Source organism: Zootoca vivipara, chromosome 2 (assembly GCF_965207765.1).
Source record: "Zootoca vivipara chromosome 2, rZooViv2.hap1.1, whole genome shotgun sequence".
Lineage (NCBI taxonomy): Eukaryota > Metazoa > Chordata > Lepidosauria > Squamata > Lacertidae > Zootoca > Zootoca vivipara.
In genome coordinates this window covers 50,933,666-50,954,179 of record NC_142584.1, presented here as the reverse complement: position 1 = coordinate 50,954,179, position 20,514 = coordinate 50,933,666, and the positions used below count along the sequence as shown (strand labels likewise).

Genomic DNA, 20,514 nt, shown 5'->3' with positions numbered 1-20,514 from the left:
TTCTAACAGTAGCCTCTAGTCTGTAAGCCCTGTGTGATTGAGTGCAACAGAACTCCTCCTCTTTCTGCATGTCCCCCAAATCTGCTCTGGAGGGTTGGGAGAACCCTCAGAACAGATTTGGGGGGCATGCAAGGGGAGGAGAGGCTGGGAAAGTACTGTTGTGTTTGGGGAAGATGTTCCATGCATGCAGTGATTTAGTTGGATACATCCCATAAGGACTTATTTCTGGATAGATTTGGTTAGTTATGAAGGCGCTGTGAATTTGAACATCCCTTGTAATATTTTTACTCTTGCATATGTTTGTAGAGACCACCTTTCATGCCTCCTCCAATGGGAAATATGCCACCACCTCCTGGTATGATGTTTCCTCCAGGAATGCCACCTGTCTCTGCCCCTGGAACACCAACAATGCCACCTACTGAAGAGATCTGGGTAGAAAACAAAACTCCAGATGGAAAGGTAAGATTTATCCTTAGTAGCAATATTAATAATTGCTGTCTTGCTGCATTGAAGATACAACTATCCTGTTGGGAAAGGCAGAAGGTGTGTGTGTGATTGGCACCATGGGGGGGGGTCTGAATTGGTCCCCTCTTTGGGAAAAGGACCAGCCCAGGGCCTCGTGGTTCCATACCGCACCTTTATTTGGGGCCCCATGTCATGGATAACTTCACAACTGCCCACAGTTTTGGCAGGGACAGTGGTAACCTTTATGGCAGCAGAATCCCCTGCAGGATTGAGCTCAGTGGATGGACACGTCTGCAGAATCCCAACCCCCTCTAGCAGCATTGATCAGGGGATTAGTCTTGCATCCTTAGCAATCTTATGTAGTAGTGTAAAGCCTTCAGAATACTAAGAAAAATTTCTAACAATTATATTGATTTTGAGAGTTTTTCGCAGGTAGGAATCTGAAAGGTAAATGGAAGAACTAGGTTATGTACAGTAGCATAAAATTGTCTTTTTTGTCTCTAGGTTTATTACTATAATGCACGGACACGTGAGTCAGCATGGACCAAACCTGATGGAGTGAAAGTTATTCAGCAGTCTGAACTGACACCAATTCTTGCTGCTCAGGCCCAGGCTCAAGCTCAAGCCCAGGCCCAGGCCCAGGCTCAAGCCCAAGCTCAAGCTGTAGGTGGTTCCACACCTACTACTAGTAGTCCTGCATCAGTATCTCCATCTCAATCATCAAATAGTCAGTCATCTACAACATCTACTAGTACCACAACGACGTCTGTTTCACAAACAGTTTCCAGTAAGTAAAATTGCTGCTGAGTTTAATATTAAATTCTTGCACCACTTGGAGGTGCTATAGGATTTTAGAATGCTTACAGTCTGAGTTATAGAGGGAAATATTGAATATACAGTACAGTATCTACATTATGCTGTGGCCATACATATGCTGAAGTGCTTTTCTTATGTTTCAAAGTGTACCTTCACTCTGCAATGGTACAGTGTAGTTTCCTTGTTCTTTATTTTGACTAGGAGCAATGTAAGTTCCTAATACATCAGTTGTTCAAATGACTTTATTTGCTGTTTGATGAATCAACAGAAAACTCATGCCACTGCTCTGGAGGTTTGTTAGGTGCATTTTATGGAAAATGTGGAAATGAAATAAAATCTTAATCCTTTGAAGAAAGCTGAAAAAACCCATTATCAGCTATTTTCAGAAATTTGCCTAGGCTGTTTGAGGTGAGTGTGCGTGTGTATGGTAAATTTTTGCAGCTGCAGAGATTATTTCATTATTTGATCCTTGCAGCAGAAACCTCTTGCTGACTCCACTAGCAGAGCACCTTGATAATCTTGGCATTAAGATTGAAGTTTATACTAAAATGAAATAACTTGCAAGTTCTTAAGTGGCCTCTTTCTGTAAACTGCATAGTTTTGTAAATTACTTATGAGAGCATAATGAACTTGGCATTTGCAAGGGAATCTTGGTGAATCGTATTAAACATGGAGCTTATGCATGTATGATTCAGGGTTTTGGATGTTTGTTCTCTTTATCAGCACCTACAACACAAGACCAGACCCCCAGCTCAGCTGTTTCAGTTGCCACACCTTCAGTCAGTGTTTCAACCTCTGCTCCTTCTGCTACATCTGTGCAGACTGTACCCCAGCAAGTCCCACAGACTTTGCCTCCTGCAGTTCCTCATGCAGTACCTCAGCCGACAGCAGCAATTCCTGCTTTCCCACCAGTAATGGTACCTCCATTTCGTGTTCCTCTTCCTGGCATGCCTATTCCACTTCCAGGTAAATTGAGATAATATGACTGCCTTGCTAGCCACATGTCCATGTTGTCAATTTGTTTGCACTCATGTGTCTACTGTGTATGGAATTTGCCTGAATCCTCTTCATTTAAAGAATATTCTTCAACAAATTTGGAGTTAGCTGATAGGCTTTTTAGAGTAAAAAAATATATTCCATAATTTATTTTTATTGGCAAGAAGTCATGTAAAACACTTTTTTGGGGCATGAATACATATTATACTTCAAACACAATTTATTGGTTTAACAGTTCATGGTTGGAAGAAATTCACCTTGTCTTTGTTACTTAAGCTGCAGTCCTATACACACTTACCTGGGAATGCTTCCTTCTGGGTAGACATGCTTAGGATTGCACCCTAAGAATGTGATACTAGGCTTTACTGACTTTAAAATAAGTGATGTCTTGGTAGAAGTAGACTACTGTCTTGAAGTAAATAGCTGCTTTGGTGAATTAACTCTTATTAAAACTGGTTAATTACCTATACAAGCTCTTCAAAACATTAGTTGTAGATTCACATATTACAGTGCAACTATTAATGGATGCATATTTGTAATTGATAGAGATAAAACTGACTAAGTGCAAAAGAAATACACTTCTGTTGTTACCTTGCCATGTGGTAATTACCAGATGGAATCAGTAAACATTCATTGAAGGGCAGTATAAAATGAATTAATAAATTCAAAGATAGGGTTTAATTATCTGTCAGTGCAAAAAAAAAGTTCAAATCTATGGTGTCCTCTTTCTTGCCATCACTTGTGCCCTAGAATTTAAAGACGACTGTGTTGCAGACTGGGAGAGGATTTGATGGTACTCACATACACAAGTACTTTTTGGTCGGGCCATATACCGTATCTTTCGCTCCATAGGACGCACCTAGTTTTTAGAGGAGGAAAACAAGAAAAAAATATTTTGCTTTCTTGAATTGTCCTAGGCATAGCAGCCAACTCCTGGAGGCCTAGGTGTCTTTGCCCCCCCATTAAATATTTGAGGAACCTTCTTTTGCAAAGGGGGAAAGCTCCATTTTTTAGGATCAGCTCAAAGTTGCTGAGTTTCCCTGCAAAGGGAAAAAATCCAGTTTTTATGGGGTTCAACTCACAGTTCTGCAGCTTCTTCTATAGGAAAGGAAAGGGACCCATTTCTAGAGTTTCCAGACAGATAATCTAATCAGCCAGTCACATGTCTCCCTCTGCAGACAACAATTGAGGCCTAGGCAAGGGGCCGGGAGGGGCGGGGAAGGGAATCTCCCTCCCAATCTCTTGCAATCAGCTGCTGAGCAGGTTTCTTTCAGCTCATTCCCTCTTGTTAGCCTTTAGCTCTTTCTTTCTTTTTAAAAAAGCACGATCTGGTTCACCAGAAGCAGCTTTGTAATGCTGGCCACATGACCTGGAAGCTGTACACCGGCTCCCTCGGCCTATAGAGCGAGATGAGTGCGCAACCTCAGAGTCGGTCACGACTGGACCTAATGGTCAGGGGTCCCTTTACCTATGTTTTTCAATTTATGAAACTCTGCTAGTTTGGCTTCAGTGCTACTGGCCAAGTTGCCTGTCTTAATAGTGAAAACTCTGAGATCTTAAAATATAAAATATGAAATTCCAACAGTTATTCTGAAAAGTATAAACTTGATTGGTAAAGCAGTGGAACCTATCTAGCAGAGGAACAGCAACAACAGGAGATACAGAAGGAAGGCGAAATTGGTGAAAATTCCACCATCTTCCTCCAATGCGAGCAGAACATTGCTGATTGCAAGTCTTGATCAAATTAATAGTGTAGGTTTTTTTGTTTCCATAGGCAGAATCCTATGTGCCTTCTTTAAACTTTCTTTTTGTAGCATAAAAAACTAGTCAAGTTAGAATACTAATGCACTAAGAAAAAAATAAGAGGTTGGAACATCCAGTAACATCTTTAAATACTGAAAATGTATTTCACATTGTCACTACTGCTATTGTACGTGAAGAAGTACCTGTTCAAATTATTTCCTCCCCTTTAACCTTAAGTGTTTAGATGTGTTCAAAATTTTGCAGATTTTTCTCTATGATTGATCACAAGGGCTAGAAATCTGAGGGTTTTTTTTTAAAAAAACAAAACCCTAAAGATCCAGGGATGCACACTCCAGGTATATGTTCACTCTGGTGCACAGTTGCAGCCATGCAGGTTTTTAAATCCCCTATGGTTAAAAAAATTCTGCACAGATAAATATGCACAGTGCATATTGAAGGTGAAGAGCTTTATATAAAAATACTTGCATGTTTGGAACAGTAGGCCTATTCCTATTAGTTCATATACTATAAGCTACTGGTACATTTTAACATGACAAGTTTGACAGTGGAAATGGCTACTTTTCTCAAAAAATCTTTCTGAACAAAAACTTGCCCACATTCTGTGATCTTTCTATATAATAACTTACAGCACAATCTTATGCATACTTATGCAGAAGTAAGTCACACTGTAATGATACTTGTTGTTTAGTCGTTTAGTCGTGCCCGACTCTTCGTGACCCCATGGACCATAGCACGCCAGGCACTCCTGTCTTGCACTGCCTCCCGCAGTTTGGTCAAACTCATGTTCGTAGCTTCGAGAACACTGTCCAACCATCTCGTCCTCTGTCGTCCCCTTCTCCTAGTGCCCTCAATCTTTCCCAACATCAGGGTCTTTTCCAAGGATTCTTCTCTTCTCATGAGGTGGCCAAAGTATTGGAGCCTCAGCTTCACGATCTGTCCTTCCAGGGAGCACTCAGGGCTGATTTCCTTCAGAATGGATAGGTTTGATCTTCTTGCAGTCCATGGGACTCTCAAGAGTCTCCTCCAGCACCATAATTCAAAAGCATCAATTCTTCGGCGATCAGCCTTCTTTATGGTCCAGCTCTCACTTCCATACATCACTACTGGGAAAACCATAGCTTTAACTATACAGACCTTTGTAGGCAAGGTGATGTCTCTGCTTTTTAATGATACTTACTCTCTAGTAAATCTGTTTAGGATTGCAGCTCTTCACTTAATTTTCAGGCATGTTCAAAACATGGTTAACAAGATTAACCTCTGCATTCATTACAAATTTGTAACATAAATACACCCTAACATATATCGGCAAATATTTTGCTTGACTTGGCAGTTGTGCATTTTGTTCCATGCATGAATAAAGCTTGGGAATATTATTAGAAAAGATATTTTCTGGAAGACTAATGCAATACAAAAACCCATGAATGATAGTTGAATGTTTTTGTATTGGACACTCTTGAAGAAACTTTGTTTTTTGTTTGTTTTGAACTTGGGATTTAATTTCATTTTGTGCATCTCAAAATATGGGAGTAAAAATATTCTAAAAGAAAATTGGGAAGGGTTTATGTTCTTGCATTTTCTAGTGTTAGAAGGTACTTGGTACCTCTTATGCAATTGCCTGCTTTAAATTATCTATTGTCTGGAATGTCCCTTCAACCCTGTTTCACTCCCCTCCTTCCTCAATTGCTGGGTGTCCCATCCTATGTGACCTGTCAGTAACTTTTTTCAATTGGAAAACAGTTATTGACTGCTCTTTTCAACGTTAAGCATTAGCCTACCTTGCCACATGGGACTCTTCTGTGTGGCTAGGGTAGTGTTTAAAGAGCTAATTTATAATTTGTGTTGGCTCCGGAATGGAGGTAGGAGCGGGAGAAGGGAGAGAAGATACAAGGGAGAGCATATATATAGGCAACTAATGAGCCACCAACTTCTCTGTTTTCTTTCATCTTTTGGAGGGGGCCTGTTACCTTGTCCCTTACTTGCATTCACTACCTTATCTTCAACCTTGCCTGTTTTCCCTCTTCAGACTGATACACTATGTGCCTTCTAGTATGATTTGCTTTCTCAACACCACCATTCTTCTCCCCCTGCTCCCCCAAATACATTCCTAAGGCTTCAGTCCTGTGAACACAATGGGGCTTCCTTTCAAGTAAATGTGCATAGGATTGGGCTAAATGAGCTATTTGCACTAATCCTGGACAGATTGCTGTAATACGGCAAGATAAGTATGACCTTTCGTAGCATTGTCTCACAAGGGGGTGGAGAAGCTTGACCACACTGAATTTAAATCCCTGCATCATTCCCTCATTTATTTATTTTTTTAAAAAGATGGCTGTATTGTCATTTAAGTCCTCATGTTCAGTATAATCCGAGATTATTGCAGGAACTTGTAATTGATCTGGAATCACTATACTAAAAGGGAATCACATTTTAGACCTTCCTGCTTGCTTCCCACTGCCATTGAAAAAAAATGGCATGCTAAATTTGTAGCAGGAAAATTGATACTTCTCAGATTCCCAGTGGTAGCTGACATGCAGTGGCAGCTTTCCAACATGCTTGCTTATCCATTTTACAGGTGTAGCAATGATGCAAATAGTCAGCTGCCCGTATGTAAAGACAGTCGCTACCACCAAGACCGGTAATTTTTTAAAACCATCTTAGTCTGTTTTGTCTGTAAGTTGGCATGGTAGTGAATGTTGTTGTTTTTACCTTTATTTGCTTTCCCCAAATAACTGGATCTCTTATCTTTATTTTCAAAATACACTTACAAATACAGATTTCACATGTAGTCAGCAAGATTTTTCCCCAATTAACTGGCTATGAGCTTAATTAGTAAAAAAAAAAACTTATGCAAGTTAGACTACTCTATTCATGTGAATCTCTTCCATAACCATATTTTGTTTTTGCTTTTCTATGTGGGATACAGTGTTTGATTTCCCCTCTCCTGCCATTTGTTCAGTGATCAGAATTTGTTTGCATGTTAGTGTGCTTGTGTATGTGTATGTATGCCTATGTCTATGTTTAAATTTACATGTTAAAGGCTGTTCTAGATATACAGTATATGTTTTCATGCAAAAAGGAGCTTGTTGTCAGTACCTTACACATTCATGAAAAAGCTAGAGTCATGCTGGATCAAACCATCTCTGTTACTTTAACTTTAAAGTCCAAAAATTAAAGTTGAAAGCAAAATAGTCTTAATCCCCAGGTTGTATTGGCACCTAAACGTGTGATCCTGACTTCTAAGATTGGGTGCTCCTGACAGTGGTTGAAGGAGCTCAGTAAGTGTGCAGGACTCTCTCCCCTTCCATGGCACTGGGGAAGCTCTGCTTGCATGTGTGGGTCTGCTTTGCTGAATCACATGACCAGAGAACTAAGAAGATTTCCTGATAATCATGCTGCATCTGTGCTGAAGAAGCTGACTTTATTGTTTTACTACTCTTTGTTAGTGTTAGCACTTTGAAGAGCAGTAAATCCTTCCCATCTTCTTTTAATGTTGATTCTTATGATAGTGTATGGAATTAGCAATAAATAACTTCATTCTCAACACTTTAAAAATAGTGCAAATTCACAAGATTCATCAAATGTTTCCTACATTTTGTGCCATCAATGACTGGGTATACAGGGCAGTAGTGATTAGTCAATGTGCAAGTACAGTGTACTAACACAGAACTACACCTTAGAAGAAATGTCTCAGCTTCCAGCATTGCTAGCTTCAGTTTCATTAATAAGCTGATTTCAGTTTGATGCTTTGGATTCACAAAATTATACTTTATCAGTACTTGCCTTTTTATTGCTCCTTCTTATATAGGTGTTTTGCCAGGAATGGCTCCTCCTATTGTACCTATGATCCATCCTCAGGTTGCTATTGCCGCTTCACCTGCTACATTGGCTGGAGCAACAGCAGTCTCTGAATGGACAGAGTACAAAACAGCAGATGGGAAGACTTACTACTATAATAATAGGACACTGGAATCAACATGGGAGAAGCCTCAAGAACTGAAGGAGAAAGGTATAGTGTTCAGTTTTGGACCAGCTAATGTTGCGCTTTGCAAAATTAAAAAGACAAATTGGCTGATGAATGTGTGTGCTTATTTCTAGTATTTTTAAACCTGCTGTATGTCTTACATACAGTTAAAACAAGAGTCTCTTGTGTCTACAGACTCACAATCTAAAAAACATGACACAGAAAGAAAAAGCCATGGTGACTCAGAGGTTGGGGGGAAGCAAGCTCTGCATCTCTTATAATGACCAACATAAACGGAAACAGTTCAGGGACAGGAGGAGTCCAGTGGAGCTGGTCTTTCAGAAAAGCTGATGGGATGATTTAGTGTCCCACCTCCACTAGTATGATGACAAACGTAGTTGGTCTCTAAGGTGCTACTGGAAGGAATTTTTTTATTTTGTTTCAACCACAGCAGACCAACACGGCTACCTACCTGTAACTTCTTTTACAGTCATTCCCTTTCTTACTAGCTCACAGTTGAAGTTCATTGCTTCTGTTGTTGTCTTAATTATGGCACACTGTTACAAAATGCCCCAGTTTTGCATGTGTGACTTTGGGCTCCTGGATAGCAGACCTCTACCACCAGGCTGCGGTTTCTCCCAGCTCCCGTTTGTCTAAATTGAGAAATGCCTGTTGTTTTTTTTTCTGGAGCCTACTACTAGCTGTTTTGAGAGTCTCCCAAGTGTTTGCTTTTTATGGATTTCTTCTTACGGATGGATGATTTCTAGAATTCTATTTAGTAGCTATCTCCAGGTTGCTTCATGTTCTCTATTTAGATTTTTTTAAACCATTTCTTATTGGCCTTGGCATTTCTTATTGGCCTTGGCATTTCTGTTGCAGTATGAAAAGGGTATGACTCTTTGAAAGTCCTTTGTACAGGATGCCTAGCACTATTAATCTATCACTGATAAGCTCTTCCTTTTTCCTCCCCAAATCATGGGTTTTAAAAAAGGTATTCCATTGACTCTCTAGGCTTTGACATTTCAGGTGGAAATACTCCACCTCATAAACTATATTACATTTAATAATTAAAAATTACTGGTAACCAAATCTGCCCTGCATTTCTGCATAGGGCTTTTCAGTACCTACCTTATTCTCTTGTCTGCATTTGTTTAAATTGTATTTTTAAATTGCTGTAACCTTAATGATGAAGGGATCTTAATGATGAAGGGTGGGTAAGAAATCAATTAAACAAACAAACAAACAAAATTAATAATTCTTGGTTTTCCTCAATAAAGGTGAAGGATTTAAACATGAGGGAGCTGAGCCTAATTTCTCCTCTATCTCATTGTGTCACAGTGTTGCTGTGCAGCAACAATCAAATCTTTTCTTCCAGACTGGTTATTCTGTGGGTCTGTTGAAGCTTTCTGGGGCTGAAAATTGAGCAAATTTTGTAACACTTAACAGAGAAGGAGGCAGGCCCCAAAGGATGCCTAATAAAACAGCAACTTTATTGCTAAGAACAAACTAGATTAGAATTGCAGCACAGATAACTTAGTTTGGACAAAGTTCCACCAGTGGTTTGAATGGCAACATAACAGTAGTCCTGGAGCCAATATAAATCACATCAGTAGCAAGAGAATACCACTATATTATCTCATCCTTATTGTGTAAACATTTAGCAATCATTTTCTAAAGTAATTGTATCTGCTGATTTCAGAAGTGATTGCCATTCATTTTATTCCTTACCATAGAGAACCAATGTAAGGTGGTTGCATATCCATGGTAATTTTGAAAAGACAGAAAGTATGAAAATGTATTTCTTTTGGAAATACAGTGGATGCTCATGTTGCAAACGTGATCCGTGCAGGAGGCACGTTCACAACCTGCAGCATTTTCAACCAGCAGCACCGCATCTGCACACACACAGGTCGCAATTCGGCACTTTTGCGCATGTGCAAAGCACGATTTAGCACTTCTGCACAAGCGCCGAAACCCAGAAGTAACCCGTTCCAGGACTTCCGGATTCGGCGCGGTGTGCAACCCGAAAACACACAACCTGAACCGGCCGTAACCTGAGGTATGACTGTATAAGTAGAAGACTGTAAATAACAATTGCTTTAAATAAAACCAGACTGCCTAGTGAAAACAAAGAGCTGCTGCTTTGAACTCCATGCATGTGTGATAAGGTCAAGGAGCGTCTCCAGACTACATACCTGTTCCTTCAGGGGAATGCAGCTGTGTCGGGAATAGGCAGATTGTCTTAATTTCTGAATTGGGAAACCACCCACAAGGCCTTCATCTTACCAGGCTTCAGACTCAGTATTGGGTCTTGTCCAGGCCACCACTGTATCCAGGCACTGATTGAGAAATTGCACAGCACATTAGAGTTGGATGTATCACAAAAATAGAGCTGGGTGTAATCAGCATACTGATGATACCATAACCCAAATCTCCTGAAGACCACTTCCAACAGCTTCATATAGATGTTAAACAGCATCATGCAGCACCTAATAGTGTAGCTGTCTGGGGGCAGAAATATAGCCACCCAATGTCATTCTGCTAGCTCTGTAATAATTTGTATAATCACAGATACATGTCCATAGTTGAGAATAATTCTGACAAAAATGAATTCAAATGTACTTTTCATTATGAATAATTATGCTGATAAGAAACTTAAGTTTGAATTTACAGAAAGTGGAAGGTAAAAATCAATGCTTTTCCCTAGAAAAAGTAGAAGAGAAGATGAAAGAAAGCATTAAGGAGCCTGCCGAAGACCCTTTGCCTATGGAGACTGAAGAAGAGGAACCCAAAATTGAACCTATCAAGGAACTTATAAAAGAGGTAAAAGACATGAGAAACCTACAGCTTAATTTTGCTGCATTTAAATACTCTCATGTTGGTTTGTGAAAACAAAGCTGCAGATCAAGTAGAATGAAGTGGAAGATGCATTTAAGTAAACTGAAATAAAATAGAAAATGCACACATTTTGGTCTGGATATTGAAAGCATATTGGCAGCATATTGACAGCTTTCTAACTTGAATAGCTTGTTCTTAGGAACTAACTAGAAACAATATTTGATTTTACAAATTACTTAGAAAGTAAAGCATTGTGGATAGTCTTCAGTGGTTGAAAAACTTGATTGTATCCAATGTTAGTCATACTTTGTGTCAACCAGTCGAAATGAATAAATATGGCAACCTAAGTTCATTCATTCAAATGCATATTCTGAGTAAAAACAAGCTGGATGCAATCCACAGTTTTTAAGGCACAGATGCAGTGCCTTAAATATTGAAAACTTGATTTACATTTAGGAACATAAGCATCAAAACAAAGTGCTATTGCATAGTTTTGAAAGTAGTAAGATATCACAAACTTTTGGCAGCTTTTATATTACTTTGGAGCAGATTTTGGGGCACATGGGGGTGCAGGTGGAAGGGAGCAAAAAGAAACCAGACATCCCATTCCACAGATGGATTACCACTGTGCAAAAGCAGGTGGGCATCTTAGGATGTTGTCCTTAGTGTGTGTTAAACATAAACATTACAGTTCAGAAACTTTTCTTACACATTGGTTTCACTAATTTCCAAATTACTTTTTATTTCCAATTGATTTTATATAGTTCCTCCTTATCCTTCTTGTTAATTCACTATAAATCAAAAAGTTGCTTTTAAATTACCTTTGATCTCTCACCAGGAACCAAAAGAAGAAGAAATGACTGAAGAAGAAAAAGCAGCTCAGAAAGCAAAACCTGTCGCTACTACCCCTATTCCTGGTACTCCATGGTAAGTAACATTTCCCCCCTCAGATTGATTAGTGTGAATATATAATTTAAAAATTCCTTCCAGTAGCACCTTAGAGATCAACTAAGTTTGTTATTGGTATGAGCTTTCTTCTTCAGAAGGCACATGAAAGCTCATACCAAATAACAAACTTAGTTGGTCTCTTAAGGTGCTACTGGAAGGATTGTTTTGTTTTGTTTCGACTGTTGTTGTTGTTTAGTCGTTTAGTCGTGTCCGACTCTTCGTGACCCCATGGACCATAGCACGCCAGGCACTCCTGTCTTCCACTGCCTCCCGTAGTTTGGTCAAACTCATGTTCGTAGCTTCGAGAACACTGTCCAACCATCTTGTCCTCTGTTGTCCCCTTCTCCTAGTGCCCTCCATCTTTCCCAACATCAGGGTCTTTTCCAAGGATTCTTCTCTTCTCATGAGGTGGCCAAAGTATTGGAGCCTCAGCTTCACGATCTGTCCTTCCAGGGAGCACTCAGGGCTGATTTCCTTCAGAATGGATAGGTTTGATCTTCTAGCAGTCCATGGGACTCTCAAGAGTCTCCTCCAGCACCATAATTCAAAAGCATCAATTCTTCGGCGATCAGCCTTCTTTATGGTCCAGCTCTCACCTGTAACTGAATATATAAGTACTACTTTTAAATCTGTGCAGTCTAACCATAGTGAACATTTTATTCCTTGTTTATTTCTAATATAAAATTAATGTTAGATTTACAATGATTTTATCAATCAATAACACTAGCAATAGGCTTATACATTTCATGCTGAATAAAGCAAAAATAGGCTTTACATTATTTTTGTATGAGATTGACCAGCAGTTAGCAGTGATCGTATATCGTAAGTCTACTTTCTGTTTATAAAACATTCTAGTACTGTACAGACTGGTACAATTAAGTGCTGTTGACCTTGGCTATAATCTTGTGCACATTAGTCTGGGAAGAAGCCCACTGAATACAATGTTGCTTATTTATGAGTTAGCATGCTTAGGACAGTGTTGTTTTATGGAGTTTAAGAGCATGTGACATAGGCATTGGGACCTCTGTGTTTTATTAACTGAAAGCATCCTTATACACCCTATCCAACAAACTTGGATAGAGTATTGATAAACCATTGATGGATTGTGGCTTTTCTGCAGGTGTGTGGTGTGGACAGGTGATGAGAGGGTTTTCTTTTACAACCCTACCACACGCCTGTCTATGTGGGACAGACCAGATGACTTAATCGGAAGAGCAGATGTGGATAAAATTATTCAGGAGCCTCCTCACAAAAAAGGAATGGATGAAGTGAAAAAACAAAGTAAGAGTAAAAACAGTATTCTTCATATTTTGTCTTGGTTATTTTGCAATTTTGAATACTCTTGCAGGTTCAAATTTTTTTGTGCTTATTGAGAAGCAAGAGATATATTGTGCTTATCTAGAAGCAAGAGAGAACTGCACTGGAAAAAGTTATCGGTCAATGCATGATTTCTGGGACTCAGTTGTGACTAAATTAAATCAATTTTGATTGCTAAAAGTAGGTTAAGCATATATTCAGTAATGTGAATATTTACATAATCTTAGGAAGTGCAGGTCCTCTATATTTGATATCTCCCATTGGTTCAAAAGCTAATGTTTTCTTTCACTCAACAATTCCCTCTACTTTAAATCCACCGGCATGTAGAACAAAGTTAGGGAAACATGGCTAGTGGTCGGGATGGTGATTGATATACATATATATATTTGGGGGGGGGATACAGGAACCCCTTCTGTGATGTTGGAGATGCAGCTGGAAACCAGATAGTGGTTCATCTCATCTATGAGCTTGATTTGGCCTTTTTGGTTGGATGGTGCTAAAGGATTAGTGAGATTTCCAATGTGGAATACTGAAGCACTTGGAATATTGAAGTGCTTTTTATTCTGTATACATACACATCTCACAAAATACATTGCAGTCTTACCAAGTAGCTTGGGCATAGTCGAGCTATGGCGCAAATTAGTTTCAGAGACTTTGCTGACTGCAGCACTCGCATTGTAACAGAGTCCTAGCATCCCACAAGAATAACTAGGGTGTCATTCCTGAACTACATGGTTGAGTCTGGCTCAATAATTCACAGATTAAAAAAAAAAAATCAATGTGTCGCTTATGGGTTTGCTGCATTGCGTTCCTTTGGGAGGAAGGGTGGAATATAAAATTTAAAAATAATAACAATATTTAACACCAAGCCATAACTGGCTGTTCCATCTGATTTGAGCCTCTGCCTCTAAGGCTTGTATGTATTAGGTTCTGGAAGGTATGGTAGAGTGGGTTTTTTTAAATTATAGATATTAATTGGAAGCATACATTATTGATCAAATGTTATTTGTTATTTAATTTTATTTCATAAAATTAATATACCTATTGATTGTGGGGGGAAACCTCAAAGTGGGATATTGCATTTTCTATTGAGATTCTAATGTGTATCCATAGAGTAACTTTGCATGTCTTAAAATTAACATGAGATGCATTCTTTACCTTTATGTAGACAACAAGCGAATATAAGTGGTGTGTTTTTTCCCCTGAACTGTACCTATAGGGATGCTAATAGAGGCCTCTCTTACAGTAAAAGAAGAGCATGAAATGCTAGATGAAACAAATGATGATGAACCAATTAAAGCAAAGAAGCGGAAGTAAGTTGTGTATGAAAGGATAGACTGCATTAATTTCTGAGCTTTAAAAGTTTTTAAGTCTGAACTGGGGCTCAGCTCTTTCAATGTGGAAAGCTAAGTTTCCCACACTGCACAGTGGCTTTTGTAGTCACCATATTGAGCGAGATTGCTTGTCTGCAGTATGCCCAAAGTATTGCTGTATGCTCAATCATATTTTTTAATTAATTGTTTGGGGGGTATCGGGCCAAGTTAAATAGTCTCTGGTTCCACTGTGCATTGAATGGAATCCATCCTGAACATATGTTACCAAAGTGATGTAAAGCTAAAGATTTAATTGCATTTTTTTAATGGAGTCTTGTATGCCTTCACTATCATAGGAAGGAGGAAAACAAAGACATTGACTCAGAGAAGGAGGCTGCCATGGAAGCTGAAATTAAAGCTGCTCGAGAGAGAGCAATTGTCCCGCTGGAAGCGCGAATGAAACAGTTCAAGGACATGCTACTTGAAAGAGGGGTCAGAAACTATTATTGTATTAAGTTCGCTAGAATGTTGCAGACTTTTTTCTTTTGGTGACAACTATCATGCAATATTGCATCCCTAAATCAGATCGGGAAAAGAAATAGGACTGGAACAACCTTGGTGTTTCCTGATTACACTGACATTTTAGCCCAAATAATGGAAAAATCTGTTAGTTTCTATATTCTTCTTTCACTGACAAGTTATTCCTGCATACTGTCGTTAGGTTTGAAGGATATTGGTTAGCTGTACTAATAAGATATTCCAACTCTGTGTGGGTGCTAATGATAAGGATTTCCCATGCTTTGATAATTTGTTATTGTTTGATTGTTCAGAAGGCACATGTGCAGAATAACTGGTCAAAGATAAAACCAGTGTTCACATAAAGTAAATGCCATTGGGAAACACACACACATTCTTACACACCTATTCATCTGTTGGAGTTCCGCAATGTAGTATTGTTGCACACAACTGGTTGGGTGGGTGCATAATCTTAATTTGGGGAGTTGGATAAATTGGGCTTCCGTTCAAATCCTTATACTATGATAGTTTCACATTTGAAGAGTGTGTCTGTTACCTATGTGTATTTTCTGAAGATAAATTTTGGGTTTCAGTAGCATATTCTTTTCATGCAAAATGAAGCCCACAACACTTGTCTTTTTTAGGGGCAGTTTAGGGCAGTGGAGCATTTTTGGTATGGGTGGGACAGGAGAACGGCGCATGTGTTTGCAATTGATTTCAAAATTCTCTTGTTAGAGTAAAGAATATCAGCTTTCAGTGTGATTTTCCAATGCAGTTTCCATGAAATGTAAGTTTGCCTTGTTAAGCTGTCTTTTTAAAAATGCTCCAGAGACGATTGCTGTGCAAAACCTTCGGGTTTATTTGGGGTGGCGGCGGGCGGGTGAGACATTGGATCATTTAGAAAAAGAGCTATGCAGGCAGCATAGGAAGTCAGAGTAGAGAACTTCAAGGCTCTCTTTTGATGTGGCAATTTTTAAATGTCACACAGTAGTGGCTATTTTAATGAGTAATTAGATGTGTGTTAGTTCTGTGTAATTATGTAGACGTTTTTGGAGCCAATTAGTGTGGAAATTTGCTATGCTGACCTCCTGGAGCTCGTCATCTATTAGTGATGAAACTGCTGTAAGGGTTTCAGTTATGGCTCTTCTCTAACAGATGTCCTGTAGGTTTCAAGCAAAATAGCTCGAATTGCTTGTCTTTGGGTGAATTTAATTGCTAGGAAAATCAGCACTTTTCTCTCTTCCACTCCACCCCTTTCTATTTTTTTAAAGGTTTCTGCATTTTCTACTTGGGAGAAGGAGCTACACAAGATAGTTTTTGATCCCCGCTACCTGCTTCTTAACCCTAAAGAAAGAAAACAGGTAAAATAAAGGCCTACAGGTAAACACAACTGGTCTGTGAATTCTGTGATACCTGGAGTTTCAGATAACAAAAGTTTAGGGAATGGGGTGGGAAAAGGGTAAGGTTCCAGGTATTTCTTAAGAAAGAGAACTTGACAATTTCTATAGGGAAATGAAAGCTTCAAACTCAAATGCATGTTTAGGTATGAAGCCCCACACCCTCAAACCATAATTGTCACAGAGATAAGGAGTTTCTGACAAAGAAACCCTGAATACGTTATTCAGACCCAATATATTCTTGCGTGAAATCTTTTACCACAAAGATGAAAATAAATGGGAAATGTAAAATTTGCAAAAGGGAACAATCAGGATTTATTTATATGCAGTTTTAATTTATTCATCTCCAGAGTGATTATTTAGTTGAGACTTGGTAGAACCACCAGTTTCTGGACCAAGCTGTATGTCTCTCAAAATAAATCATGCACATATAGCCCAATGTTAAATGGAGTTTTTTCCTCCTATCCTAACCAGCAATAAGTGTGAATACTGTGTCCTCGTGAATAAATGATAATTTGATTGCATTAATATTGCCATAAAAGTGTTTCTTAAATGCTGGCCATGAGGTATGAAAGAAAAAAGAGCTGGCTCTTTTCTGATAGTGCAACCTTGGGTTGCGGATGTAATCCGTGATGGAGGCACGTCCACAACCCGCAGCATTCGTAACGTGCAGCACTGCATCTGCGTGCGCATGACATGATTTAGCGCTTCTGTGCATGCGTGAGTGGCGAAACTTGGAAGTAACCCTTTCCAGTACTTCCGGGTTTCCCGCGGTCCACAACCTGAAAACACATAACCTGAAGCATTTGTAACCCGAGGTACCACTGTATTAGCTTCTCTTAGTGAGAATTATACTTTTTGGCTTTGATAGAGAAGAATATGTCACTGTCTCTGTATGTAGCAGTATCTTTGGCAATACCTTTCTTCACCTCCCCTCCTGGCTGCTTGAGCTGCGGGACCCCCTTGTTCCATGCCACATTGTTCAAGATGGGCTTGATCCCAGCTTGAGTGATGACATATAGATCTATCAAAAGACATGCCATTATCTAATGAAGACCTCTGTGCAATTTAAAAATACAGAAGTTCATCCTGATGGAAGGAAGCAGTTCTTAAGCGTCCAACTATTTTACGTTAGGTACTGTTGCTGCTGTGATTGTTACTTGGTGCCCTAAAGAACAGTGTTGAAATTTATGTTGAATGGCTTTACATAAAAGTTCTTATAGAGAGGAATATTTCAGTGAGTCCAAGCTTAGTGAAGTAATACTCTTGGGGTCACATATGGTAACTTCTCGTATTACTGCAAATGATGCATCCAAGCCTTTGACTTGTCCTTTGGAGTTCTCTCCACTTACAGGGTGATAATGCTCCAAATGGTATACTCTGTTTCTGTGTTTCTGTAGGTATTTGATCAGTATGTAAAAACCAGGGCAGAAGAAGAGCGCAAAGAGAAGAAAAATAAAATAATGCAGGCTAAGGAAGATTTCAAGAAAATGATGGAAGAAGCGAAGATTAATCCCAGGTAAGAATATTTCCTCCTACATAAATAATTGTAAAGCTTTTTTCAGGTACTGTATACAGCTAGACTTGGTTTTACTCAAAGTCCAGTACTATCATGTTTACTGCCATTTAATCCAAATTTTATGACACTGGCTATTTCAGGATATGAAGCAATCCCAAATGCTTGGCATGGTGTGGAAGATGGATTTATTTGCCCTAAATGTTCACAAGCCATGTCCTCCAATCTGTAGGTTTCCTCATCTTGATTAGCTGTGAAAACACTATTACTGTATTAAGTATAGAATATAATAAGGAACTTCTACTTTTTTCCAGCATTATGTAAATGTGAAACATATTAGTACCAGAAGAGAGCCAGTGTGGTGTAGTGGTTAAGAACAGTGGACTCGTAATCTGGGGAACCGGGTTCGATTCCCCGCTCCTCCACATGCAGCTGCTGGGTGATCTTGGGCTAGTCACACTTCTCTGTAGTCTCTCAGCCTTACTCACCTCACAGAGTGTTTGTTGTGGGAGAGGAAGGGAAAGGAGAATGTTAGCCGTTTTGAGACACCTACGGCTAGTGATAAAGTGGGATATCAAATCCAAACTTCTTCTTCTTCTTCAGAATTGTTTGTGACTTTGAGCAGTATTTTTTAAAAAACTATCTGTTCTACTTAAGCAAGTACATATGCAAATGGGCCCTAGCTATGACAGGCAAGTTTCCATAAGCTGTTGCATAGTCAGCATGGAGAAAGGACCAGGTGGATTCTCTCTACTTAGCTTTGTAAGGATAAAAGACAGTATACAAATTGAATAAATAATAATAATAATTTCATATTATTTATTAATGACCAAATAGGTTTCCATAGTTCAGTTACATTGTAAGCAAGACATTGCCAATATATTGTTTGAGAGGATGTAGTTATCATTTCCTTTTAAAGACTTGAGTATTTCTTTTTGCGTAAATTAAGTAGGATTTACTTTGCATTACATGTTTGTCTGCTTTAGGTTAATACTGTGGTTTCAGCAAAATGCAGTGAAACACCCAAATGTTTCTTCAGAAGTTGTGCTACTTTGCTTGAATTAACTTGATGTCTACAAATGGTTACCCTAAACACACTTATTAGGCAGGGGTGGGCAACCATTTTTCTGTCAGGGATTGCATTCCCCCAAGAGTAATCGGTTGGAGGCCACATGCCAGATGTGGGTGAGGCCAGATCCAGTGGTGGGTGAGACCACGTTTTTTCTCTTTCTGATGCCCCCTTTTCTCTTTCTCCCCTTTCCTGCCTGCCCAGCAGACTGTCAGGGAGTGACGAGTCACTCCTGCCAGCAGTCTGAACTGATTGCTTGCAAAGAGTTTTTTAAATTAGGCTGTGGGCCACATAAAATAAAGTCAAGGGATTCAGGTTTCCCATCTTTGTTGAACAGGACTGAGCTTGAAAATAATTGCTTTGTTAGTGTAACCATTTTCCCTTTCTTAGCCTTAATTGTTTCTTACTACTTTTTTGCACTCCAAAGGAGACAGAAGTATACTGTATATCATTTATATATGATGTTTGCCTTCTTTACCCACTGTTGACTAAATCCAATCTCCAAAGGACCTGCAAGTCTTGTTAACTAATTTCCCTTTTTTAATCCAACGTAACAGTGCCCATTTGGAAGTTTGCATTCCTTAAAAATCATGTTTGTGCTTTGTGTGCTCAGGAATCCATGTCCAGTCTTTCTTTTGCAGCTCACTTTCTTTAGTTTAGGTTTACATTCACTTCAGTCAGTTGAATAAGCTACCCAATTATTCTCTTGTTTTAATTTACCCTACAGCAACATTAGGCGGGATTTCCCAAGTCTTATTATTTCCATGCTGAGATGAAAACATTCGTAGGATTATAATGTCTCATGTAAACCTGGGGCCAGATTAGCATCAGATCTTGGAAAAAGCACAGTAGTGTTTGTTTTTTTCGAGGTAAGTGGCAGTACTATATCTACTGCACATCTGAGATTTGGAATCTGGCCCTGGAGGTGAGAGTACTGTTAATAATTAAAACTGCAGGGAGCAAGGGTGGGAAACCCTTCAGACACTACTGTCCTTGCTCACAGTATTAAAAGAATCTGGATTTTTGTACCATGCCAGTTCTATTTCTGGCAGAGTTGGGTGGCAAAAGAGCATTGTTAAATTTACATTGCATAATCATGAAGTATCAGGACAGATTGACAATGGAATTTGTGTTCTGCAAGGATTATGTTGTTATATGTGAAGAACTGCATTCAGTGTGTGCAATTTTTTAAAAAACAGTTTTAGCTGGTTCATGTCAACTTCCTAAAAAAGAAAAAAGACAAACTTTATTTCTTGGACCTTCAAGGGTGGCAAGGATACCAATATATTGGTGCTTAGTGTATCCCAACAGAACCAAAACACAATTTTGCTTTTGAATATATTTTCCGTCTAAGAAAGCCCTGCCAAATCAGTACACTTGCCGTTTTGTTACAGAACTACTTTTAGTGAATTTGCAGCCAAGCATGCTAAAGACTCACGATTCAAAGCAATTGAAAAAATGAAAGACCGGGAAGCCTTGTTTAATGAGTTTATCACAGCAGCAAGAAAGAAGGAAAAAGAAGATTCGAAGACCAGAGGAGAGAAGGTAAGATTTTTATATCAAGGATGTGAAAATAGCTTAATGGGAGGATTGGGGAG

At 39.1% G+C, this 20,514-nt stretch overlaps 1 protein-coding gene across 18 annotated transcripts in view; it reads left to right on the top strand.

The window, feature by feature from the left end:
• TCERG1 (transcription elongation regulator 1) overlaps positions 1 to 20,514 on the top strand; it is a 38,548-nt gene that overhangs the window by 4,815 nt on the left and 13,219 nt on the right. For 6 of the 18 annotated variants that reach the window (XM_035105328.3, XM_035105334.3, XM_035105330.3 and 3 more), the window contains 13 exons: positions 307 to 459; positions 970 to 1,252; positions 2,005 to 2,247; positions 6,614 to 6,676; positions 7,847 to 8,047; positions 10,710 to 10,825; positions 11,679 to 11,767; positions 12,909 to 13,069; positions 14,325 to 14,418; positions 14,775 to 14,910; positions 16,206 to 16,295; positions 17,732 to 17,850; positions 20,311 to 20,461. In XM_035105328.3, the coding sequence (XP_034961219.1) occupies positions 307 to 459; positions 970 to 1,252; positions 2,005 to 2,247; positions 6,614 to 6,676; positions 7,847 to 8,047; positions 10,710 to 10,825; positions 11,679 to 11,767; positions 12,909 to 13,069; positions 14,325 to 14,418; positions 14,775 to 14,910; positions 16,206 to 16,295; positions 17,732 to 17,850; positions 20,311 to 20,461 (1,899 nt within the window). The remainder of the gene's footprint in view (positions 1 to 306; positions 460 to 969; positions 1,253 to 2,004; positions 2,248 to 6,613; positions 6,677 to 7,846; positions 8,048 to 10,709; positions 10,826 to 11,678; positions 11,768 to 12,908; positions 13,070 to 14,324; positions 14,419 to 14,774; positions 14,911 to 16,205; positions 16,296 to 17,731; positions 17,851 to 20,310; positions 20,462 to 20,514) is intronic. The other 12 variants (XM_035105331.3, XM_088661861.1, XM_088661855.1 and 9 more) reach the window with 3 other exon arrangements.